General features: G+C 34.6%; 4 protein-coding genes across 4 annotated transcripts; 2 read left to right on the top strand and 2 right to left on the bottom strand.

The window, feature by feature from the left end:
* Window positions 1-2695: 2695 nt before the first annotated feature.
* LOC122593411 (cation/calcium exchanger 4-like) lies at window positions 2696-4897 on the bottom strand. The gene has a single exon (XM_043765821.1). It carries the CDS (start codon window positions 4655-4657, stop codon window positions 2840-2842), a length of 1818 nt encoding a protein of 605 aa, XP_043621756.1. The 5' UTR covers window positions 4658-4897; the 3' UTR covers window positions 2696-2839.
* Window positions 4898-10441: 5544 nt separating this feature from the next.
* LOC122590502 (protein STRICTOSIDINE SYNTHASE-LIKE 4-like) lies at window positions 10442-12096 on the top strand. The gene is made up of 6 exons (XM_043762703.1): window positions 10442-10671; window positions 10747-10962; window positions 11049-11119; window positions 11203-11439; window positions 11523-11655; window positions 11771-12096. Exons 1-6 carry the CDS (start codon window positions 10516-10518, stop codon window positions 12038-12040), a joined length of 1083 nt encoding a protein of 360 aa, XP_043618638.1. The 5' UTR covers window positions 10442-10515; the 3' UTR covers window positions 12041-12096.
* Window positions 12097-12351: 255 nt separating this feature from the next.
* Window positions 12352-18702, bottom strand: LOC122590501 (ATP-dependent DNA helicase Q-like 3). The gene is made up of 20 exons (XM_043762702.1): window positions 18654-18702; window positions 18380-18533; window positions 18114-18221; window positions 17650-17657; window positions 17475-17558; window positions 17236-17376; window positions 17109-17143; window positions 16941-17024; window positions 16538-16626; window positions 14864-15016; window positions 14684-14780; window positions 14535-14538; window positions 14294-14443; window positions 14124-14216; window positions 13935-14000; window positions 13723-13856; window positions 13539-13633; window positions 13280-13407; window positions 13035-13141; window positions 12352-12936 (listed from the first exon to the last, which is right to left on the bottom strand). Exons 2-20 carry the CDS (start codon window positions 18516-18518, stop codon window positions 12510-12512), a joined length of 2142 nt encoding a protein of 713 aa, XP_043618637.1. The 5' UTR covers window positions 18519-18533; window positions 18654-18702; the 3' UTR covers window positions 12352-12509.
* Window positions 18703-21499: 2797 nt separating this feature from the next.
* On the top strand, window positions 21500-26495 carry LOC122594217. The gene is made up of 13 exons (XM_043766686.1): window positions 21500-21864; window positions 22365-22520; window positions 22615-22827; window positions 22931-23020; window positions 23110-23226; window positions 23377-23646; window positions 23786-23945; window positions 24131-24208; window positions 24409-24509; window positions 24584-24754; window positions 25472-25546; window positions 25676-25780; window positions 25857-26495. The coding sequence occupies exons 1-13, from the start codon at window positions 21580-21582 to the stop codon at window positions 26169-26171; spliced, it is 2136 nt and encodes a 711-aa protein (XP_043622621.1). The 5' UTR covers window positions 21500-21579; the 3' UTR covers window positions 26172-26495.
* Window positions 26496-26524: the final 29 nt, after the last annotated feature.

Genomic DNA, 26524 nt, shown 5'->3' with positions numbered 1-26524 from the left:
AAAAAAATATTAAAAGAGTTCCTCATATGACGACTTGATTGGCAGATCAACTTGTTTGGAGAGTTTGATTGGGGACGTAGCAACATTCTAACCAAATAACCAAAGCCACTTGCATTGATTTACTTTTGTTTTCTTTTTAATGACATAAAAATATAGTATTTTTTATTAATATAAAAAATTTTGGTTGGGTTGTTGATGAGAGTGTAAAATTTTGGTTTGGTTGGGTTGGATAGATATAAGAGAGAAAAATTAGTTTTTTAATGAATAGTATCGTTCGATTGGATTGTTAATGTGGATGGCCTTATGTTTTTTTTTGGTTACGGACATTATTAGTTACTTTGATTTCTGGTCAGAGCTATTGATTCCTTTACAGAGAGGTTCAGTAAAGTTTGTATCGAAGAAAATAAAACCAGATGAACTAACAGATGTATTTAAAGTTTATTTATGGGTCTATGTTAGGTTGACATTCACCACTTTATATAAGATAATGTTGTCTATCTTGGGTTTAGTCATGTAGCATTGTGTATTTGTGTGCGGGTTTGAGGTTAATTAAAAAAAAAAGTATTTTTTTAAAAAAATCGAAATAAATAGCCTTCTTATGAGCATCGATAGCTTGTGCACATACACATAGATATAACAACCATAATAACCACGCAAAGCAAATGACTAGAAGCAAATCTAAATTACTAGAAGGCACACTCCGATTTAAACTTTGATGACTACTTGCATCCTCCCGTCATTTGTCATTAGATTAATACTAATATTTCTTTTGATACAAACCTTATATCTTCATATAGTTGCATCACTTGTAATGATCTATACTGTACTTGGATTTCTTGCCTTCTCTACCAAAAACTCAAACTCCATAATGAACTCCGTGATTCCATATCCTCATTAAGTTGTCTCCTCACAATTGAGCCCTTATGCTTGTTGAAGATCTCCATCATAGCTTCATGATACGCAGCCTCTTCTTTATCATAATAATCAATCTCACGATCATCTATGAACCTATCATAGTTTCCATCATCAGGTCCTGATCCTTATTTTCCACTAAAACTAGAGTTACCCCCTTTCATGACATACGGGCAATTTCAACAAGGGGAGGTAACACTCACTCATCCTAGCTAGGAGAAAAACTAATACTTTCCCATTTTCTCAACTCATCAATTGTCTCATCACGACCATTATTTATAGAAACTTTGCCCCTATTATCCGAATCCGTAACAGATACCTTTTCCAACAAGGGAAAATCCCGATTCATAATACACCACGCCACGAAAACTCTCCAAAGCGCATCCGCCCAACAAAACACAGCAACTGAAACCTTGTCCAAATTTTGATTTTCCTCGTATAATAACAATCATTTGTTATCGTAAATTGAAGTGGACAAAAAATAATCGATTCTGTTAGAACTCATCTTAACCTTCCACTTGCCCAAATAATCATCATTATTAAAAAATGGAAGGGCGTGGTAGATACGTACAGATTTCAGTCTTTTAAACATTCTGATTGGGTACAACCATTCAAACTCCGTAAAGAATGGTGTCGACTTGATGGACGATTGCATAGAATCTTTTGGACATGAGTTTGCAAAGGCATAACGTCTTCAAATCCATTACTTTGCTGCGAAAGATTTCCAAAACTACGTCGTCTGGTTATTGGTGAAAAATCAACATAAGATCATATTTTGAATATTGTGAAACTTGAAATCTTACTGACCAATGGTTTGCCGTCGGCAAATCGGAGGGATTGGGGGTGGCTAAGGGTTTTGACTTTTGACTTGTTTAAAAGAAGTACGTAAAGCTTGGATCAAAGCCCAATGTCATAAGCCTGTTAACAGTTAAGGCCCAGAGTTATATCTTGTACCCCTCTTTCTTTAATTTGGCCAGCATCGATTGGATTAAAAAAACTTTGTCCAATACACGTTAATATAGTTTTTTCACATAACCAACACAAATTTTAGATCTTCGTATAGATAAAAGTTTTATTATAAAACATGACCTTGAAGAAATGGATTAGACTTAATTAGCATGGATTTACGGTTGTAAATAAAATTGTTAATTTCAATTTTCAAAGTTGGCGACAATAATAAACATGTCAAGCTAGGACTAGGTATTAAAAGCATGAAACGAACCATTTACCAAAGTAGATTGTTTTTTTTTTTTAACGGTCAACAAAAATCCTTAAACATGTAAGATTAAAGATAAAAGAATGACATTAAACCATAAAGATGGCAATGAAAGGGGATATAGACGGCGATTAAGGAACGATAACCATCTTTATGAACAAGACAGAAGGATCTTGATCACAAAGCAAGATGTCTAACGAGAAAACTATATTTAACAACGAATCCTTACATGTGATTAGCAACTTGTTAGAATTATAATAAGGTATATACAAACTAGTTTAGGATGTCCTACACGCATGTTTTTCTGTTTAATACAATTATATAACCACCCAAATTCAAAAGCTCAGCCTTAACTTTGCCTTTATTAGTTTAAACATCACATCATATGATTGAATATTAGTTCCATACTACGTGTAATCAACTAAGGGTGCAACTTTATTTTGAGTTATTATTGAACATTCTTTAAAAGAATTAAAATAAACTATATCAAGTAATCAAGTAACTAACAATATATGGTAAAAGAGAAGGTTAAGGTTAACTATACATATCAAAGATACTAGGAATGAATTTCCAGTTAATCCGAAAGCTATGTATATAATATCTATAACTAGTAACATGAATACATATTACAAAGATGTACACACTAGAAACATATCTACTACATTTTTTCAACAAATCTTAATGATCCGACATGTAAAGAGGACGGTCTGCTTAGTTAGCATTGTTGAGTGAGCCGGAATAAAGAGAGATCCCTAATTGGGTTCCAAGAAAAACCACATAAATCATCATAAGTCCTATTCCAAACGACTTGCTTGGCTGCATTCCATTTCTAGGCAACATTACCAGTGACCACATTAGCCCGAGTACTAGAAACCCTAGGCTGCAAAACAGCCCGGTGTCACCAGACATACTGTAAGATTCGGGTCTTTTTGACCAAGATCCAATTAACATACAAAGCCCCAAACCAACAAGCGTGTTGAACATGGGCCCTGCGTAGCATCCTGACATGGCTATCTGCACGCCTTCACTGCTATTCACAGCCAATGCAACATTTGACATCAAGTCACCCATCGAGTTTCCCCATGCCAATACAGTTAATCCAAGAATTGATGGGTTGATTCCAATTATGAGACCAAACGCCACCAATAGTGCAACTAGCTCGTTGGCAATCATGTAGAACCATATGATGCTCATACAGAACCCTCCAAAAACCCATGGAAGCAACCACTTCTGAGGTGGCTGGTCTGATCTAGTACATATAAAAGCAACGCCACCAAGCATACAACCAAGTACCGCACAAGCTAAGTAGATGAATGCGGCTAATAGACCAGCATCATGTTCGGTATTCCAAAGAAATCCTAGAAGCAATGGTGCAAATGTGACACTAGCAACTGCATAACCTTTTGACCATCTTTCTTCCTCAACTATGGGAATCGTCAACCTTCTTGGTAAAGTTAATGGCAATTCTAACCACGAAAACAATTTTGACCATGAAAAGGATGAATTTTTATTTTCATTAACCTCATCTTTCCATCCCCAAGGATTTATACCATCTTCTGGACCGTGTCCATGAACCTCTGAATAAATAGCAACATTCGTACCCCACATCCAATGAGGAACCGACGATTCACTCAGATGTGGAACATCATCATCAGATTCAGTAAACGACGGGTCTCTAGATTCAAGATCTCTACTTTCAGGACCATCTATTTGAGTAACAGTCAACAACGGAACACATGTATCTACTTTCAAATCACCATGTTTTCCCCTAAATAACTCATTACCAGCAACTAACGTAGCATAAACAACATAAATCAAAACAAACGCAATCGCCCCAGCAACACTAACATCTCCAATTAGCAAAATAACACCAAGAGACACAACAGAAAACAGAAGCACACATACATCTCTAACAAAACAACTCTTATCAATACTCACACCCTGATTAGCCACACATACTGATACCGTCCCAACAACAACACAAGTCACAAAAATCGCTCCACCAAGAATACTATTTAGCCCTACATCACCATTATCACTACCAGCAAAAGCAGCAATACTAGCAAACACATCAGGGGCACCATTCCCTAATGGAAGCAGGGTCACCCCTGCTACAGTTGGTGACAATCTTAACAATTTCGACAAATTTTCCAACGAACAACAGAAATAATCAGCAGCAGTATTCCCCAACAGATAAAACAGTGCAGCTAACCATATAAATAACACAATGTAACCAATTGAAGCATTGTTTTCACAAGAACAGTAAAAAAAACTCAAGTAGTTAAAAAAGCCCTCAGAATTACATTCAGGGTAAGCCAGTAAAAACTCACATTCAGTTGCATATCCTTCATGTTGATTCAATCCAGTACAATCAGGTGGAGTTGTGATACCAAAGTTTCTAAGCAACCCGACCCGGTTACCATTATTGGTATAGTTCCAATTATGGGTCAGTTTGTTAAAGCAGAATACAAGAAAAACAAGAGTAAAAAAACCATGTATAGAAACACTATATAATTTAAAGGGTGTCATCAAAACACAATAATTAGCCTAAAGTTATGATCTTTTTTACAAATTATGATTTTATGATAATTTGGTATCATCAAGAAACATAATTTAAAAGATTCTTTTCGAGAATAAGATTAAGGGTATAAAAGATCAAGAAAAATATATATAAACTTAAAGAGAGAAATGAGAAAAACAAAATCTGTCTTTCCCGGGAAGCTTAAACAAGAAAAATCACGTCCAATTTTACATAATATTAAAAAAAAAAAAAGGAAAATGAAAAGGGTATGGAGATCAAGTGGAAAAGAAGATAAAAGGGATGAAAAAGGAGACAAATTTTTGATAATTGATTGATGAAGAATTAAAGATTGTGATGCTTAAAGAAAGGAGGGATGGCTTTAGTTTTGGTTTATATGTGAAGAGTGTGTTAATGAGAGAGTTGCTGTTCATTCAAGTTGTTCAATTTTAATGGGAAAGGTGCTATTTGGGGTGGTAACCGTGTAACCGTGTGTTGTCACTTTCGAAAAAATTAAAAAAGGTGGGTATAAAATGTAACGAATCATTTCTTACTTCATTAATTAATTGGTCATTTAAATTCTTATCGACAAAGATAGATTTTTTTTTTTTTTTTTATTAATCACGGGAAAACCAACGTATTTTCTCATTTATATACGGTTACCCATTATACTTTTTTATTGATGAGGTTTACTCACATACTTTTTTTTTTACACGGTTGACCAATATTACCGACTATCACAGGTAAATCGGTCAACTTTGGGTCATCCGTGTACAAAAAAAAAGTATGTGGGTAAACCTTATCAATAAAAAAGTATAATGGGCAACCATGTACAAATGAGAAAGTACGTCGGTCTTCTCGTGATTAATCCAATTTTAATCAACGTTCGTAAACATGTACTTTTTAATCAACACAACTATATATTATATTGTCAATTGTTTCCTTACATTCTATCTTCATAATTATGTCCATATTATAACAACTAACTTACACACAACTCAACATCGTTCTAATATAGATCATTTTTAAACCACGCGTTAAAAATGAAAATAATATAATTCATCTCGGACGTACAATGCACGGGTCTTAAGACCTCGTTACAAAGAAAAAACAAGTTTTGAGGTAGGGCACCAACATTCATTATTATTGGGTTGCAATGATATGCAACATCCACAACGTACAATGGTTGTTATTCCTTTTTTAGTAAGAAAGATTCGCATGTATTAAGTATGCGGGATCATCCATAAGATATTTTTTTTAGCCATACATCACTACTTATTTTTTTTGATTAATCACGAAAAGACCAACGTACTTTTCCATTTGTACACGGTTGCCCATTATACTTTTTATTGATGAGGTTTACCCACATACTTTTTTTTTGTACACGGTTGACGCAAAGTTGACCGGTTTACCTGTGATAATCGGTAATATTGGTCAACCGTGTACAAAAAAGAAAAGTATGTAGGTAAACCTCATCAATAAAAAAGTATAATGGGCAGCCGTGTACAAATGAGAAAGTACGTTGGTGTCCCCGTGATTAATCCCCTTTTTTTCAATCTTATGCCCGCACAATGTGATGGTGGTGAGTTAGTGATTACGAAGGTAGTGGTGGTCATGGTGGTGGAGGTGACAGTGGGGACGGTGATGGGCGACAACGGTGAATGTAAAAGTAATTGATGTTAAAAGTGGTATTATAGTTATTTTAAGTATTGAAAGATCTATACTGTAAATTATTTCATTAAGGGTATTATAGATTTATTAGAGGTAGATGTTTAAATTGGTAAATAAAGACGAAAGGTATTTTTGATATTTCAAAGGTAGAAAATTTAAGGGACAAAAAAAGATGATTTATTTTATTAGATTCGTTAGTTAAGTCGCATGTATATATTTATAATTTTATTAATTATAATAATTAAACATGATTGAATTGATAATGAGTTATGGTAATTGAATAACTTATGAAATCATTAACTAAAATCTACTATGCTGGACCCCGGGGGAGTTTACTCCAAGGTCTCGAGTTCGAGCCTTGGTAAGTTCTCCTCGCCGGTATTTTCCAATTAAGGAGGTGGTATGATGAGAAAGGATATTTAAAATCCGCTTAGTGCGGGACCCTTTCGTTGTGCGATTAACACACATCATACGCGTCTGAGATAAAATTCACTTGTAAAAAAAACTTATAATTAGAATGAAATCTTTTCTTTCATTTTCATACATTCTTTTAAACATTAATATAAGTAGATTTTAATTGTATATACACAATTAAAGTAAAATAACAATATCAAAATACTTAAAAAAATTTTTATGTATTATTACACTTTATAGATGTATACACATCTTTTAGTTTGAAATTTTCATTTTTCATTAGATTCAATATTTAAAAGCTATTTGTTTGTTACTTTGTTTCTACATTTTATGTGATAGATTACGAATTCTTTGACTCTTTATAATAAGATATCAGATATCCAACATTAGAAAGTATGTATAAATTATTTCTCCTGCCTTATTATATTCAAATTGTGGTGTACAAAGGAAAATGATGTGGCAAATCAATGACTTAAATTATAGGTTTTGATATTTCTACTAGAGATGCTCCAAGACACGTTAGGTTTAAAACATAGTTTTTTAAAAAAATAATTTTTAAAGATGAATTTCGCTTGAAGTTCGTGTCGTGAGACGACAATTAATGGGGGTAAACCCTGCCTCCTCAGACTTGAACCCGAGTTTACCCTCATAGAAGGACTACCTATATATCAAAATTGATGGAATGAAGATTTGAACCCGAGACCTATAGATCCAAACCACTACACCAACTCATCATTTATTAATTAACCAAATATATATATATATATATATATATATATATATAGGTTTTAGGTAAAATAAAACAAGTATTAAAGTAAAAAAAATAAAAAAAATAGGGTTTTCTTCTCTGAAGATCACCATGCATCATGAAAATCATTGTGCATCAATTGTTTCGTAAATTTTCGTGTTTCAATTTAACCATGATCTAAGGGTCAAGATCTTGTCTTATTTGTTTTACTTTAATGTTTGTTTTACAATACCTAACCCCTATATATATATATATATATATATATATATATATATATATAGTGAAAAGTTATTTTGAGAACCCTTTTTTTGCGGGAACCTTTGAGAACTTTTCAAATCAAGCACAACCGATGATTGTTCTTTACATGAAAATTGTTTTTGATTGTTTTCTGAATAACTTATGTGTAATTTTGAAGTTTATAATTGTGTGGAGCATGGATTATCATCCGTTATACAATTATATGGAGATTTGAATTCTTGATCACATTTACACGAATATTGCTATGATCAAAATAATTTTACCCTAAGAAACACTCAATGCTCTCTGTTACTAATTAATTAATTAACCATGCAAACATCCTCAACTACGTAGCACACAATTAAACTAAAATAGCTTTTCACCTACCATTTTGTTTGTTTATATGGGTTATTTTAAGAAAACTGAACACCACTAAGTGAATCCTAGTTTTATCCTCACTTTGTTTTAGAACAAACTAGACAGCTACTCGCGTAATGTAGCAAGAGTGATGGTAGTGGTAGCGTGTAATGGTGATGGAGGTCATGGATGGCGTTGATAACCGTAGTAGTGTGGTTATTAATGAAAAAGTTCTTGATATAAACAAGCTAATATAATTATTTTAAATACTGATGGATGTATGTATGGTATAAATAATTTCATTAAAGATATTAATGAATAAAGAAGAAAAATAATTTAAATATTATAAAGGAAGAAAGCTGGAAAAATATATAATTTTAAAATCTAGTCGACTAGAATACCTTTAAACATACGAGCATAGTACCCGCGTAATGCGGCGGCAATGGTGGAGAAAGCGGTCTAGTGGTGTTGGTGATGATACTATTCGTGGTGGTGGCGGTGTCAAGTGGTGTAGGTTGATATAATTGTGATAGCGAAATTTTTTAGAAGATAAGGGCTTAAAACGTTAACTATTAAAATAAAGGTTTAGAGTATAACTTAATTCATTAAATAGTGCATTATTGAGTTTTATTTTGAAGAGATAAGAAAAGAAAGGGTAAGAAATTTTTAGTTTTTGTATTCTTGAGTTTTTGTTTTAAAAGAAAGGGAAGGGAAAGAAAGGGAAAAATAGGATGTTTTGATCCCAAAATTTTCTTGCCACTTTTGGCAAGATTTGGAAGGAAAAGTGATGAAATTATTATTATACCCCTCAAACTTATATAAAGGTTTTAATTACTACAAGGCTATAAATGTAAAATTGTATCTTTTTATCCTTTCTTTTCCTTCCCTTCTAACTCAAGAATACATTTAACTATCAACTTTCTTTTCTTTTCTTTTAACTAGAGAATGCCTCTTTTTTATGTAATTATCTATCCTTTCTTCCCCTATACAATCTTCTCCTTTTTTTTCTTTTAATAAAAACTCGAGAATACAGTAGAAAAGGGCTAAACATAAAAAGTTTTTAGTAATTCAAAAATAGAATTATCTAAAATAAAAAGGGTTTTTTTTTTATTATAAGGAAATATAGATAAATATAGATATAGATTGTTAATTATTTTAACAATAATTAAACACAGCCTTCATTATCATTTATCACCATAAGGCCCCTAGCAAGTTGCTTGAGATACTACTTACTGCAAAACATATCTATAGTTAGACAATGATATATGTGGACCAACGCATTATATCTATAAGCTTAAAATAGAAAATTTAATGATTTTTTTAAATCTTTTATATTTTCAAGTTTTAGAATATTGCAAACCCTCTTTTCCACCTTTTGCAGCCATATTTCGATTTCGAAACCCCTTTTCCGAATTTGGGTTGTATGTTTTATTTTCATTCATTTTGTGATCTAGTTTAAATGCGTTTTTTTTGTCGTTCGATTTGTTGGTTCATAGTGATGTGGTGGCTGCTGATTATAATGAATCCAATGGTGTTTACCATCTTCGCTATCACCGTCATTTAAGTGGACTGAATTTACGATCACATGTCATTTAACCGGTAGTGGGCATTAGTACACAAACTAATTACATAATATGTGACAAAATTCTAGCCTCATAAATGTATGATATGCTTGTCAAATTCAAAAACCCCACTAGAGTATTTGACTTGCCCATCTTTAATGTGGCAAATAATATATCACTCATCTATATATCCCACAACACTTCAAATTGAATTTGCTCACTCATCTATCATATATATCTACCTAATGATAGAATCCCGCCAAATTGATGAAACAAAAATCAAGAAACAATTTCTAGTAGTAAATTTTTAATTTATCATCGTGCACACAAATACACAATAGTGTGAATTATTATTTAATACGTTTGAAACGATAGGTGCATACAATAAAAGTGTGTGACCGATTAGCCTTGTTAAATAAAGAGGAGTGATATTGATACAACTTTTAGCCATCTACAAAGGTATAAAATTTATTGCGCAATGTATAACTGTATCATGCAAAAATTGTTGTAGATGATTAAAGTGTATTATAGAAATATCACTAATCACTTTCCTCAAATAAACCAATTATTCAAACTAACTTAACACGGCCCATATAAAATAAAGTATACATATTTTAACTTAGCATGTGTTTGACCGATTATCCAAAAACTTGTGAGTTGTGATACATCTTACCAAGCCACTGGCACTTGTTGCTATCAGGCCATTCGTTTGGAAAACTCCAAAAATGGTCCAGTCTAGAAAATCAGAGATCCTACGCAACATAATCTGGGCCTTTAAAATATAGTATCACAACTCACAAGCTAAATTTATCTTATCAGTTCACTTATCACAATCAGAAAGGAAAAAAAAAAGAAAAAACAATACCACAGTTAATTAGTAATGGAGTGTGGTCTTCTAACAGCAAGCTTTATTTTTGTTTTTGCACTTGCAATTACACTTCAAGTATACTACTACTCTCCAATATCTCCGGACATACTTGAATTACCTAGTGCAGATCCTTCATCGCCCTTTTTCACCCCGAATTACCACTTACAGGTTAGCTTTAGCCCTTCATGATCAAGATTTATGGTTGCTATGTAATTTTGTTTACTAAAGGTGGTTTTGATTCAGAAAGCGATTAAGCTCGGGGAAGGGATGCTGGATAGACCCGAAGACGTATGTGTGGACCAAAAGGGGATGTTGTACACTGCTACCAGAGATGGATGGATCAAAAGAATGCATACAAATGGGACATGGGAGAATTGGAAGAGGATACATAACAAATATACTTTACTTGGTTTGAAATTCACAAAGGCTGGTGATTTGATAGTGTGCGATACAGAAGAAGTATTCTTTTGAACTCTTAAAACTTGTAAATTTTTTGGTTCAAAACTCCACTTGAATAAGACTTTGATGTAAATGTAATGATGCAGGGGTTGATTAAAGTTAGTGAAGATGGTGAAATGACAGCTTTGGCAACTCATTTAAATGGTGAGAAGATAAGGTATGCTCTGTAATTTGAATGTTTGAACCCACATGGTGTTGGTTCAAGGATGTGTAAATATAACTTGGAATTTCAAACACCAGGTTTGCAGATGATGTTGTTGAAGCAGGTGATGGGAGCTTATACTTTAGTATTCCCAGCACCAAGTATTTGTTGCATAACTGGTATCTGGATATGCTTGAGGCAAAACCCCATGGCCAGCTTCTTAAGTATGACCCATCCACTAAGAAAACATCACTGGTGCTTGATGGGCTTCGGTTCCCCAACGGAGTGACCATTTCTCCAGGCGAAGAGTTTTTGGTGGTTTGTGAAACATGGAAGTAAGTGAAACTCTGAAACACGCCTTAAAAAATGTATACTTTTCAAAAATAAGATCGTATATTTTGCCTCAATTTTGTATCAGATCTAGGTGCTTTAAGTACTGGCTTAAGGGTGAAATGAGAGGAACTGTAGACACCTTCATCGACAATCTTCCTGGATTTCCAGATAACATTAAACTTGCTCCTGATGGGTCTTACTGGATAGCCATCCTTCAGGTATTTAACTAATTTACACTTTTTAACGCAAAAAAAAAAAATAAAATTAAAAAAAATTGAAAAACAACAAGAAGACTTATGATTTGTAGCTAACCAAAAAAGAAACCTGCTGCAGTTCACTTCGAGCAGGATGAACTTTGTGCATTCTTCTAAAGCAATTAAACACCTCTTAGCAATGTATCCGAAGCTGTTTAATCAAATTAAAGCATATGACAGAAGTGCAATGGTGTTGAAAGTGGGAAGTGATGGAAGGATTATTAAGAGGTTGGACGACCCTAACGGAAAGGTGGCTTCCTTTGTCACATCAGTCCTGGAGTTTGAGGGAAATATATATTTTGGAAGTCTGAAAAACAATTATGTAGGAAAGCTCCCAGTAGAATTGTAGTTTAAATGCCTGATTTTATAAAACGGTTTCAATCATAAGGCTCTCATTTCCAATAATAGTGTTTGGTTGGTTACAATGTAAATGTGTAAAAACAAACACCTCAAACAATTTGTAAAAACTTGTGAAAACACTCACAAATATGCCAAGGCAGTCAACAACAAAAAAAAAGACTAGCTATTAGAGCAAAAATGGACCGTTGCAACACTACCCTCACACAATTGCTAGGTTGTACAAATCTACTTAACTTTTTTAGTCCATTCAAATGAAAAATGCTAGTCCCACTGCTCTAGTCAAGTAACACCATCTCGCTGTTGTCTTACAAAATCACATAATGTTATTGATGAAACCAACGAATCAATGAACTCGTGCCAAGATAGATATTACTCAAGTAAAAGTAATTGCCATAAGCTACAAAAAGAATCAAATGAGAGTATATACATACCATAACAAAATTGGAGAGTAGTTGACACTACTGAAGTTTGCTTCTTTTGTCCGATTTCTTATCGCCTACATGTGATGACTCCCTTTTCAATGTTGATGATTTGCTACCTTTTATATTCTTGTTGATAAATTCGGAGAAAGATGGGATGGGAGGCAACTTTATATCATTGTAGATGCTCTGTGAAGGACTTGATGTAAGGTTTCCCTGATCTTTTTCATTCATCATCTTCGTTACCTGATCTGAGACAGAAGGTGAAGGTTCCACTTCTGTTGCATCGTTTGAAGTGGGACTCTGACCAGTGATGGCAAGCCTAGATGTTATGTCTGCAGCATTAGCTGTGGAAAGCCATCTTACAGTACTCGCCATTTGTGATAGATAAAATGACTTTCCGGTTTTCCCATACTTTTTATAGCACTCATCCTCAAAGACCATGGAAGATGTTTCAGGGTCGATCCTGTACATAAGACATAACAATATGTACATAAGCTGCAAACTGAATACTAGATTCTACATTTCCCAGCCAATCAGAAAGATAGTGAATAGTATGCATACACCAAGTTATCGAGTCGCTGCAGTGATTGCTTTAATGCATTGACCAATCTTTGCTTGCATGACTCCCGTGTGGTTTCAGTTATACCATATTTCTCTCGTTTATGGGTCTGAAAGTATGTCCATGGACAAAGGTTAGACTAGACCTTAGTTATATGTTCACACACACACAAAAAGAATCTTAAAACACTAATGTTTGTTGCGAAAATAATCCTCTTCAAAATGATTTCCTTTAATATGCCAATGACCTGTTTATCTTGGTCTTTATTCTGATAGTACTTTTCTTCTGCTCGTTGCAACAACGCCATTTTTTCACTAAGTCTTGATTTAGATGGGAAGGCTGATTGTGCAAGGCCTTCCACATAATCGTTGCCATCTGGAAGTAAAATTTTTAACTTAAGAAACACAAGCTCACAATCTAGGTTATAAATATAATTAAAAGTTAAGCATGAAATAGAGATTTCCCAGAAATACTCGATCTTTAAACACAAGGGAAAATATGTTTACCCTCGTCATCAGATATATCATCCCCAGAAGCAACTGCTTCCTCTTCACGAGACCAGTATTCTGAGAAATCTACGTCATCACCCGGCTTTGAAGAGCTGAAATAGAAAAAACATGCATCAGCACATAATGATTATTTATAAAATACAAGTATAGCTTTCATTATTAAAAAAAAAATAACTATTACCTGCCTACAAAAATTTGTGAGGATCCAATTCTACTACGAAGAGAACACATGGCCTTAAGCTCCTCCAAGTACTTCATTACTAAATTCGAATCCTTACACGAATCACATGTTTTCTTACACAGTGATGTCGATACCTGGTTCGCATTAGTATGTAAGAAGTTGCTACACTTAAATATTATATAAAAAGGATAATATGACATGCAGTTAGCTACCTGCTCCCCGAAACCATCAAGAATCTTTTTCCTACGACAACCGGATGTTTCACAGTACTCAACCATCTGCATTTATCAAGCAAAATCACATGATGTTTAGTAACATCCATTATGAGGCCACTCTATAAACTGGTGCACTATTATTTATTTATTTATTTTGAACGACAAAATAAACAGGTGCAATATTACCAGATTGAAATCATCAAGTGACTTCTTAGATGACTCATCTTGCGACCCAGTGGACTGCAACTTCTTGCTTTCTTCCTTGTTCAAAATAAATTGCTGCAGCCTCTTACTAGTTAGTATATGATATGAAAGGTCAATAAAATTGATTAGACAATTAAGAAGACAAATAGAACCATCTTATTGCGATCATCTATGCCGTAGTACAGTACACTTCTAGAGGGCTTTTGATCACGACCAGCTCTACCCGACTCTTGATAGAAGGATACCATAGACTTGGGAATATTGAAATGGCAAACAATCCTAACATCCTTCCGATCTATACCCTGATATTATTGAGCATGACTGGTTAGGCAATACTTTTGGACAAAATCTTTAAAAAAAATAGGCTTTTTAATTATTAGAAGAGTTGCATACCATCCTACACACACACATCACTGCGCATTAAGTTAGAATGTACCAGAAATGCTCCAGACCAGTAACCAGAATGAAAAGAAAACCATGAATGAATGGAAACTCAGTTGATATGTTTGCTTTAATTGTAATAGTAGAATAATTAATCATACCCAAAAGCCACTGTAGCCACTACAACCTGTGTCTTGGCAGAAATCCAACTATCCAAAACAGAGGTCCTCAATTTATTGTTCAATCCTGCATGATATGCTGGAAGAAATAAAGATATAAAAAACACGTGGTCAGTAACTCCTTAAAATTAAATAGCAGAAAGACCATTAACAACTATGTACCAGCACAAGAGATGCCATTTCTTGATAAATGTGAAGCCAAATCATCACATGTTGTACGTTCAAGGCAGTAGACAATCCCACAGACATCTCCACGAGATTTAATAAGATTCGTCAGATCAACATATGGGTCAGTAAGGAGGTCTTTAAATCGAACTACAGAAAAAAAGTTAGTCAATGGTATCCAAATCAACTGCAAAACAGACTAAAGAGAGAAATAGTGGTCTATTCATAGTAGTAATTGGAATCCTAGTTCTAGTACTTTAATAAGATTCCACAAAATACACATTTTTGATTTTTCATTTGCACACTTTCCCATAAACAGAAAAATACAGATTCATTCTCAGGAAAGACAAATGAAAATGATTAAGATAACTTGAACTTCGATAAAGAGAACAATGGATATTTTAAAGAGTTAATTACTGAAATGGTACCTTACGTTTGCGCCATATTACTGGTTTCATACCTTTCCTTTCGAAATTACGCTGATCATACCCAACGTATGCAAATCTCCACTCGGACCATACTGGAGGCTAACGCCGTCAGCTGGCCGTTAAAACCTCCCCCACGTGACTTGCACGTGAGGGGTAAATATGTAATATCGCGTTTCCTAATTACTGAAATGGTACCTAACGTTTGCACGATATTGCTGGTTTCATACCTATATGTTTCTTAATTACTTAAATGGTACCTAATCTTTAGTTATTAATTTTTTTTAATTTTTTTTAATTTGTTTTTTTTTTCTTTTATAAAAATTCTCCAAAACTTGTTACAATTTAATGAAAATAGTCAGAATACACTTATAATCCACTCAAAAATAATACCAAATAGATATTTCATAACAAAATATAAGTTTTAAAGTTCACGAATAACCAAAAATAGCAATAAAGTGTAATAAAACAATTTTAAAAAAATTTGCAAGAAAATTTTTTTTTTTTGAAAAAATTCCGGAAATACTGCAATGATAATACCAGAAATACAAGTCAGTATTTACTGCGACACGAAGCTTAAAGCAACGTTTTAAATACCCGTAAATACCGGCTGATATTTCTGGTATTCCTGGATATTTCTGGTATTACCATTGCGGTATTTCCGGAATCTTTTTTAAAAAAAAAGAATTTCCTCGCAAATTTTTTTAAAATTGTTTTATTACACTTTATTGCTATTTTTGATTATTCGTTAACTTTAAAACTTATATTTTGTTATGAAATAGCTATTTGGTATTATTTTTGAGTGGATTATAAGTGTATTCTGACTATTTTCATTAAATTGTAACAAGTTTTGGAGAATTTTTATAAAAGAAAAAAAAAACAAATTAAAAAAAATAAAAATAAATTAATAACTAAACATTAGGTACCATTTAAGTAATTAAGAAACATATAGGTATGAAACCAACAATATCGTGCAAACGTTAGGTACCATTTCAGTAATTAGGAAACGCGATATTACATATTTTACCCCTCACGTGCAAGTCACGTGGGGGAGGTTTTAATGGCTAGCTGACGGCGTTAGCCTCCAGTATGGTCCAAGTGGAGATTTGCATACGTTGGGTATGATCAGCGTAATTTCGAAAGGAAAGGTATGAAACCAGTAATATGGCGCAAACGTGAGGTACCATTTCAGTAATTAACTCTATTTTAAAAGCCAAAGACAACAAAACCAACCAAATAAGCCAACCTTCATAATATATATTTGGGCGGTTAAAGGATGATTTCAGGACAAGAGGATTCTCCATGTTCAAGGACTCAATCACGTCTGCCTGAACCCTGCATAGATATATGAAATTGGGATGTTTAGTATCTCAAACAAAATTATACATTGTACAGAGACATATAATAACTTGCTAAAGAAGTTGAGGATGGTGGTAATTGTAGTCGAACCAATACAAAAGTCCATAACCCTATGCATTTCACAAAGATAACAAGTTATAACACATACATTGTTTTACATAAAAGAAGCTAAAGTCAAATTCGGGGATGCTTTTTTAAAAAACAAAGAAAAATGAACTTTAGTATGGTGAGAAACATGGTGATACCAACCTTCAATATAGAAAGGCACATTGTAAGAATTAGAAACTCACTTGGGAACAGCAGTAGCTGTCAATGCTAATATCGGTACGTCAGGCAGACGTTTCCTCAAAGAAGCTAACTTTCTATAGCTTGGCCTGCATTATTTGTAGATTTAAATTAAAGACCACAAAATTCTAAGACTAATAATGCAGAAAAAATGGACCAACTTAAGTAATAACCTAAAATCATGCCCCCACGTTGAGATGCAATGTGCCTGAAACGAGAAAAGTTGAGCAAACTTGAATGATTATCACTAAAAGTCAATGATGAATCAGTCGGATATGATCGACCAATAAAAGTTCAAACCTCATCTATAGCAATCAGATTCAACAACCCTCTTTCATGAAGTTTTGTCAGCTTGGACATAAACCCTGTTGTTGCAATCAATTCTGGTGTTACATAAAGCAACCTTATTGCCGGTTTTCCAGATTCAAGCTCTCCATTGATCTAAAAATATTTTAAGCACACATGCATAAACATTATCTACTAACAATATTACAAAAAGCCTTCAAATATGCAAGCAAATATACTAAATTTATACATACTTTATTTCTATCTTGTGTAGTCTGAGTCGATGAAAGATATTCCGCAGCAACCCCTTTTTCCTTCAACGCTGTAACTTGGTTTTCCTAGTGCAGAGATACAACATACATGAATTACTACAATATTTCTACCTACAATGACAATTTAAAGAACACTTGAAGAAACAAACACACTCACCATTAACGCTACGATCACATCAAAACAATGTACTCATTCGATCAGTTTAGTCAAACCCTACCATTAAAAACCAAAATAAAAAAATTTGTGTAGTACAAGCTTTCCACATTGATATTAGGGCTAGGTGAATGAAAATGCACTCAACTTTAGTCCATAGTATATTATATGTACCCAAGTTAGAACACTTTTATCATGTGCATTCAACTTATAAAATATTGTTATCATATGTATCTAAAGGTACTTTCGTTGACATGTCATCCATATAGTTTACCACTCCACGTGGCATCCATACAAGTTGCCGTGTCGGCAAAAGTACTACCAGATGCATACGATAGCAATACTTGAAAGCTAAATACACACGATAGAAGCATTGTAAGTCGGCACAATAAACGTAGACTAAAATTGAGTACATTTTGCATTCACTTTCCCTTGATAATATTAAGACCAACAAATGCTTTTCTGACCTATTAACGGAGACACGACAAGCACAATCCCGGGTTTAGCCAACGCGGGGATTTGATAACAAATCGATTTCCCACCGCCAGTTGGCATCAAACAAAAACAATCTCTTCCTGCATACAACACCAAATTACTTTCATATCAAACAAAATTGAAAATATCTACTTTAGTAAATATACAGGTGTGCATCGATGTATATAATATATATATATATATATATATATATTTATGTGTGTGAGAGAGTGAATGTAATTATGTAATGAAATGAGACCTGAAAGAACAGATTGAATGGCATCCAATTGTGTTCCTCTATAATCGGAATGACCAAAATGCCATCGCAGTAGCTTTGTTAATGCTTCTTTTCCTGATATTATCTTTTCCTTTTTTACAGGCAGTAATGCCTTCTTCATTTTATATTATTTTTACTGTTGAAGAAATGGATGTATTTGTGATGATAATCGATTCTAAGGCTTGAAATTACATACATACTATGTATTTCTAGAATTTGTAAAATAATAAATGATAATCGGAGAATAAACGCAAACCTGAAATAGCCGGAGATTTGTCGAGTTCTGGTGAGTAAAGGTTCTGTTCGGTGAGTAGAAATTTTCTAATAGAGGTTTATTTTTATTAGAATGAAAAGAAAAACAAACAAAGTAAGTAAATGCTCAGTCCGCCTTCCGCGGGTTTTGAGCCCAATACCTCGACCGTGTATGGGGAGGTTAAAATGTAGGCAGACCTTATCTCTACCTAAGTAGAGAGGCTGCTTCCGGTTTCTATCTAAATAGTAGAAAAGACCCTCCAACCTTTGCATGGGATGAGGATCGAACCCATGACCTCTGTCTCCAGAGGCAAAGGTGTTTACCACTGATCCAACTATGCTGCTTGAAAAGAAAAACAAACCTTCTTCAAAGGTAAAAAAGGTAAGTGCTAAAATAAAAAACAAATTTTCTTTTATAAAAGCTGAAAATCAGAATGACAAAAGGTTTTCGATGATGATTAGTTCAACTAGCTAAAGATACTCTCAGGTTTTACCCGATGTCTTGGATTTTTAGGGATTATAAGTGGTGAGGTTTTTTCTCCGAATATTTGTAACGGCTTATAGTCAACATCTTGTTGTCTAAGATACGTTCAAGCTTTCATCATAATACGGTGAGGTTTCACTGATGTCGTATACCGACTGAATGTTCAAAAATAAAAAATGACAAAAGGTTAATATAGGATTAAAACTCTAAACGAAAGAATAATACCAAGTTAAAACTTTAAATATACCTAGGTAAAATACAAAAGTTTAAAAACAAAAATTAAACATTGGAAATGGAAAACATTTTTATATTCAAACTAGGTATATCATCGTAACAAATATCAATGATAAGTTGGTGTAGTGGTTTGGAGTTCCTCTGGTAACCTATAGGTCTCAGGTACGAATCTTCATTCCACCAACTTTGAGATATAGGTAATCCTTCTATGAGGGCTTGGTTTGAGTATACTCAGGTTCAAGTCTGAGATGACAGGGTTTACCCCTATTAATCGTCGTGCCTTCGAGCGGATTCATAGGGGTCCCCCCATTGGGAATTTGAAATAGGCATTTCTACTTCAAGGGAGCTCTCTAGTGCGGACCCGGTTAAAACAACGTATGTTAAACCTCTCGCTATCGAATCGCGACACGAAGTTTCAAACGAAATTCACCTTTAAAAAAAAATAAAAAATCGTAACAAATACATATTATTAGCCAACTATGTCACTAATCTAAACTTAGCCTAATACTAGCCAACTAAGCTATGTATTGTAGCTAACATGTTTTAATGCGATTGTTTGATACTTTGATACTTTTAACTCAAAGACATGTAATTGATTTTATAAAAACTTTAAAAACACACATTAAATAATAGTAGGGATGGTTTTGATTCAAACATCAAAGCTCGAGATCAAACAGATGATGGCTCGACTTGCTCTAGAACATAGTTGGTACAATCAAGTTGGGTTATTGGGTTTGATGAATTTCCGAAGTCCTTAACAATATTCAGAACTTCAATAATGTTTGTATTTAAAAAAATTCTGATTATTGTGTACAGATTGTTAATCCATGAAATTTCTTCAAATTTTTTTCCAACATATCTTAATATATCCCCCATCGGTTACTTTTTCAACTTGTTCGTCGACCAAAATTGGTTCACAAATCCAAAAACCGCTAACTTATACTTACAATAAAAGAAAAGAGTGTTCGATCACTTGGTGATACGGATTAGCTGGTTATTTTTGTTCACCGATAGGGATAGTCTTATAACAATTGGTGAACCGTTAACATATAATAAGAGAAATAAATGACACTAGTTTAACTCGTTGAGGTATGGGATTTTATCCAGAATTTTGTGATTTTGATTCCTTTTGTAGAGTGTTCTTGAAAATGTTATTACATGATAATCGGGACATAATCAAGACTAGCTATTTACAAGGTCTGAATTACTCGTGAATATCAGGAGATTTAGCATACATTATCATAACCATGTCCACACTAAAGAGCCCCTCCCCGAATAGATCCTTAATTTAAACCCGAAAAACTCCTATAACCAAAGATCTAGAGGGAAACTCACCCAAGTCCAACATAAATGGAAATCAAATATGCGTAACATCCCAAATATACTCATAATGGGGCTCGAACAGTCGAACGACGTAAGATTTTTTTTGTCAAAAAACAAGTCAGAGCACTAGAATATATGCCATATGGTGATGATTCAAGATTCTCTATACGCATCATAAGATTAAGAACAAAAATAACATCTATAATACTTTATAAAGCAAATTGGATTCCTCCCTTAACTTAATTAAGAACTTGATAAGACAAAAATGCCCTTAAATAATCTTCCTTGCTAAGCACCCTATCACGTGATATACCAACTATGCCCTTCAACCATTTTCGTCTCTAGCAAAGTAAAACCCTATTAACGCCACCATCAGATTGTCTTCCCCACTACCATCACATTGCGCGGATATCATGGTCGTATCTAATAAGAGAAATGGTGTAATGCATGACTAAAATAGTAATAAAAAACACAAAATTTTAAAATCTAGTTAGTAGTTACCCATTACGTACGCCACGGTTACAACTTTACAAGAAATAAAAAAAACAAACACACACACACCGTATTTGTTTCATGCGATCACATGACACCGTTGGATTTCCGTCACTTTCTCCGGTATCATTATCACCAAAACTTTCCGATTTACAACCCGAAAACTGACAAAATAACCATCAAAACAAACAAATAAAAACGAAGCCCACCATATATATCTAATAACCTCCGCCCCAGATAGAAACCCTATACATAATATCTTCCCGCCAACATTATTCAAAAAAAGGAAATGTATCACGATGACTTCACGACGGGGGTCGAAGATGGTCTCCGGTTAGCGAAGCGTATATATTACGGTAACGACAGATCCGTCGCAGCCCCTAGGCCCGTGACCCATATGGAGAAAAATACAAGATCATTGTATCCGACGTCTCCTATGGTTTATGCAGTTATTTGGAATCCGAGTATTGTTGATAATCCGGATATGCCCAGTTACCAGCCTCATGTCCATGGACGGTGTTACCCGCCCGCGTTGATTCCTCTTCAAATGAACGGGATTTCGTACGAGGTGGAGTGTTTTTTGGACACGGCGTTTGTCACGATGAGTGGTTCGTGGCGGGTGCATTGTGTTATGGGCAATGAGAATTGTAGTTGTCGTGTTGCGGTTCCTATGGGTGAAGAGGTAATTAATTAATCTTTTGTCAATCCATATTTTTAGGAATTGGTAATTTGGTATGAGTTTATTATGTTAATTAGGAAATAATTGTTGTGATTAGTAGACAAATTGTTTGTTTGGACCCAAAAGGAGTTTGTTTGGATACAAATGTGAAGGAGGGAATGAATTAAAATGTTGGGATTTTCTGGCTAATTAAGTTTGTTTAGAGTAAGTAAGTAAGTAACCCCCAACGCCGTCTTCCACGGGTTTTGAAACCCAATATTGTCTTCGATGCTGTATAGGGGTGGAGATGTGGACAGGCGTACCCTACCAAAGGTAGAGAGGCTGCTTCCAAGTTCTACCAAAGGTAGAATAGGACCTCCAACCTTGTTGGGCATGAGGATTGAACCCTTGACCTCTGTTTTTAGAGACAAAGGCTTCAACCACTTGATCCAGCCCAGTTAGTTTGCTAAATAAGTTTGTTTGTTCCCCAAATATATAATATTATTATATCATTTGGCTAACAGGGTTCAATTCTAGGTGCGGAGGTTGAAGTGGCAAGAAAATCGTACTCAACTCAACTAGCTCGGATTGATGAAAACAGTACTGCGACACGAAGTGAAGCCAAGCCTGAAGTCGGAGGCCTTCTGAAACCTCACATCTTTACTTTGACAATACCACAGGTTAAAAGATGTAAAAACAACGATCAATCTCACGGTTGTGTTATCGTATAATCTGAGTTAAAAAAGGTTGTTTCACTTGCGTTACTTTTTCCAGGTTGACGGTGGCTCAAATCTTTCAATCAAAGTTAGATGGTCACAAAAGATAATGTATAAAGATGGCGAGTTCATATTGAGTCTACCTTATAGTTTCCCTGAGTATGTTACCCCTGCATCAAAGAAACTCCCAAAAAGGGAAAAGATACATCTGAATATTAATTCTGGTCTGGCTACTGAGGTTGTGTGTGGCACAACTAGTCATCATCTTAAGGTGTGATTTTTGGTTTAACCTTTAGTTAATAATTGTTATTTTATAATGTTACCTTTGAACATTTTGTAATAACCAAGTGAGTTGCTTTTTTGATGTAATCTAGGAACGAAAACAAGAACCAGGGAAGTTGGATCTGTTGTATGAAGCACAGGTTATTACATGGTCAAATACAGATTTTGTCTTTAAGTATCATGTGAGATTGTGATTCTACCTTATGTTTATCATAAAAAATATATGGTGTGTTCCAAAGTTGAAACTTAAAAATTGATCACTATGTTTCAGGCGTCTACAACCCATCCATTTGGGGGTGTCCTTTTGCAGTCTCCATCAACAACCAGTATTGATCAAAGAGATACGTTTTCCTTGTATCTATATGCAGGACCTGAAATGAGTAGAAAGGTTGGTTCTAAAATCTAAAATTTGTTAATATGTTATATATATATAGCTACTAAAGTCCCTGCAATTTTGCAAGTACAAATTTGTATTTATGCCGATCAAAATGAGTAGTGTCTCAAATTTAGATGCTTACTTCTGCAGCTGATATGATAGGTGTGCAGGAAAGAAGTTCTTTTTGTTGTCGATATAAGTGAAAGCATGAAGGACAACACAATTGAGACTACTAAGCATGCTCTAATTGCAGCACTTTCAACGCTTGACCAAGAGGATTTGTATGGTATAATTGCATTTAACGAGCAAACTCATTTATATTCATCAACCTTAGAGTTGGCAACAGAAGAATCCACCACAAATGCAACCGAATGGATTGACACGAATTTTATAGCTGGTGGTGGTACAAACATATCAATTGCTCTAGATCAGGTTATTGATTTCATCGCGTTTTTACTAAATTTGTATCTGTTCAGTGTTCAAGATGCTTTATGTCAGAAAGTTTGATTAGTTTGTTTGATGTCTGTTATAATATGCATTGACTTTATCCGTTGTAATTTTATGCTTTCAGGCCTTAAAGATGTTCTCTGGAACCAGTAAATCCATTCCAATGGTTTTCTTTATTACTGACGGGGCTGTAGAAAATGAGAGGCAAATCTGTGACGTCATGCAGAGGCAACTACAAAAGAAAGGATCAGAACTGTGTCCACGTATTAACACGTTTGGTATAGGTAATGTTTCTGGTGTGGTAAAGATATATTGCTACACATTAGTACTATCCTTGAAAAAATTGTACTGTGGGACTATTTTGTATGCTTGTTATTCTGCCACTCGAGTGTGGCTATGTAGATTTATATATGAAAGTAACAAGGATTTCACTCCAAATTAATAAGTGTGACCTCTCAATCCTTTGCAGGTTCATTCTGTAATCATTACTTCTTGAGAATGCTTGCAATGATTGGCAAGGGCCATTATGATGCTTCTTATGAAGCAGGTGATTCATATTTCTTGTGTAACATATATTATTAGTAAGTCTGGTGTTTACGTGGTTTATATTTGGAATATGCCACGAGAACGCGTCCTAAGCTGCTATATATCACTAATTTACTACCACTTTACTTTCAGTCAAAATATAAATTTTAACCAGGTGACACAAGCAGTCACTGATGAATTATGTTTGATGTGTTTGATCAGAAACAATTGAAGATCGCATGCAGGCGTGGTTTTCTAAAGCCTCTTCCATCATGTTGGCCAACTGTGTAATTGACGGTCTAGATGACCTTGATGATCTGGAAGTATGTTTGTGTAGACCTCTAGTATTTCTATCAAGTTCATACTTCACTTGATTCTATCTTCCAATCTCTTACAGATCTACCCTTCAACCATTCCGGAACTCTGCTCTGAAAGGCCATTGATGATATCTGGGCGATACAGGGGTGATTTCCCTGAAAGACTGAAAGCTAAGGGCATCCTTCCAGATATGAGTAACTTTACTATCGACATACATGTACGACAGGCAAATGACATACCTCTTGAAAAGGTACCCTTATGCTCAAGATCATAGAAAATTTTTAACAAGTCACAAATAGTATATTGGGCTTAGTGATTGAAAAGGTACCCTTATTTAGGGCTGCCAACGAGCCGAGCTTTTATCGAGCAACTCGAGCTCGACTCGATCGAGTCGAACTATTATCGAGTTCGAGCCCTAAATTAAGGCTTGAAATAATTATTGAGTCGAGCTCGAGCTTTACATAGCTCGGCTCGAATACTTATTGAGCTTTTCGAGCTTTCCATATATTATGTATATATTTATATATATAATTCTTAAATAGTAAATTTCTAATTCTACAAGGGCTATTTGTATAAATTTTGTTATAAATAATATATATTTTCGAGCTTTTCGAGCCGAGTTTCGAGCCGAGCTCGAGTCATGTTTATAGACACAAGCCAAATCGAGCCTTTTACGAGCTTTTCGAGCCGAGCTTGAGCCGTATTGTAGGTACAACAAGTTGAGATCGAGCCTACATACTAAAAGCTCGTCGAGCTCGAGCCGAGCAAATATTGTTCGAGTCGAGCTCGAGCCATGCTAAGCTCGAGCTCGGCTCGACTCGATAACACCCCTACCCTTATTGTATGCAATTAAGTTTTTTCCACAATGTGACCAAACATCTACAATATGATGTGTGCTTGATACTTTTAAATGATAAAAAGAATTTGTAACCGCGTTTTCTACTTAACCGTTTGACTTTATCTGCAGGTCCTGACAAGGAAAGAGATTGAAGCATACACCACCCAGGCATGGCTTTCACAAGATAAAGAGCTTGAGGAGAAGGTCAGTAAATTCAAACTTATCGAGTTCAGTTGAGCTAAGAATGCGATTATGGTCCGTGTATTAATCTGGAATGCAATATATCTCAACAAATGAACAAATATATTCTGAACTAAACTGTTCTATGGGCAGGTAGCAAAAATCAGCCTAGAAACTGGCATTGTGTCTGAGTATACACATATGATCTTATTCAAAACAGAACCACAAAATAGACCTTCCAAATCTCGAAGAAAACAGGCATGCTCTAGTGACAACTTCAGGGTTTTTTTTTTTTTGTTACCAACACACCGTTACATATGATGCATTAATGCAGGGGAAAAAGGATGCTGATTCTGTGGAAATAGGTACCAAAACAGAAATGATTAACGTGTTGCACCACATCGGGCTAGGTTTTGGCAGTGTGGTTGCAACCGATGAAAACATCCCTCCAGGTTTTGGACCAAGGCCACCCACTCAAGCAGAAGTTCTTGTTAGAGTGGCCGGTAACTGTTGCGCAGACGCATGTAGCAAGTGCTGTTGCATGTGTTGCATTCAAGCTTGTTCACGAATCAACAACCAATGTTCGGGCATTTTGACCCAATTATGTGGTGCCTTGACTTATGTCGGCTGCTGTGAATGTTGTGACTAAAGCTGAAAAGATCAGTGCAATTATACTCACAAAACAATCCGAGTTTGAAGCTAAGTTATGGTGTGCTTCGTTGCAAAACAGATACAAAGGCAACATTGTCAAAAAGAATGCAAGACTAACATGTAACTATGTAAGAAGGCATTGACAGCCGCTCGGAATTGCAAGATTGAAACTATTTACTAAGGAATCAAGGAATCAGTTGGCTTGTAAAAAGAACTCGGATGCCTAGTATTATTTATAACGGTTACAATGACTAATTTCATTGGATGCTATTACTAAGTTACCAAAATAATATGTACAATTTAACTTGCCCAAAACTGTTTTTATCCTTCTTTATATTCCTCAATTGTTAC

Source organism: Erigeron canadensis, chromosome 3 (assembly GCF_010389155.1).
Source record: "Erigeron canadensis isolate Cc75 chromosome 3, C_canadensis_v1, whole genome shotgun sequence".
NCBI lineage: Eukaryota > Viridiplantae > Streptophyta > Magnoliopsida > Asterales > Asteraceae > Erigeron > Erigeron canadensis.
This window is presented reverse-complemented; position numbering and strand designations above follow the sequence as displayed.

Bases quoted from the DNA above. Each gene is read 5' to 3' on its own strand.
- LOC122594217 (XM_043766686.1), top strand. From the start codon at position 21,580: ATGGAGAAAAATACAAGATCATTGTATCCGACGTCTCCTATGGTTTAT. The intron at 24,755-25,471 runs GTACCCTTATGC...CTTTATCTGCAG, and splicing joins ATGACATACCTCTTGAAAAG to GTCCTGACAAGGAAAGAGAT. The intron at 25,781-25,856 runs GCATGCTCTAGT...GCATTAATGCAG, and splicing joins CCAAATCTCGAAGAAAACAG to GGGAAAAAGGATGCTGATTC.
- LOC122590501 (XM_043762702.1), bottom strand. From the start codon at position 18,518: ATGAAGAAGGCATTACTGCCTGTAAAAAAGGAAAAGATAATATCAGGA. The intron at 15,017-16,537 runs GTTGGCTTATTT...TTTTTTCTGTAG, and splicing joins CCCAAATATATATTATGAAG to TTCGATTTAAAGACCTCCTT. The intron at 13,408-13,538 runs GTAAACATATTT...TTTTACTTCCAG, and splicing joins TGATATATCTGATGACGAGG to ATGGCAACGATTATGTGGAA.
- LOC122590502 (XM_043762703.1), top strand. From the start codon at position 10,516: ATGGAGTGTGGTCTTCTAACAGCAAGCTTTATTTTTGTTTTTGCACTT. The intron at 10,963-11,048 runs GTATTCTTTTGA...GTAATGATGCAG, and splicing joins TAGTGTGCGATACAGAAGAA to GGGTTGATTAAAGTTAGTGA. The intron at 11,120-11,202 runs GTATGCTCTGTA...TTCAAACACCAG, and splicing joins TTAAATGGTGAGAAGATAAG to GTTTGCAGATGATGTTGTTG.
- LOC122593411 (XM_043765821.1), bottom strand. From the start codon at position 4,657: ATGACACCCTTTAAATTATATAGTGTTTCTATACATGGTTTTTTTACT.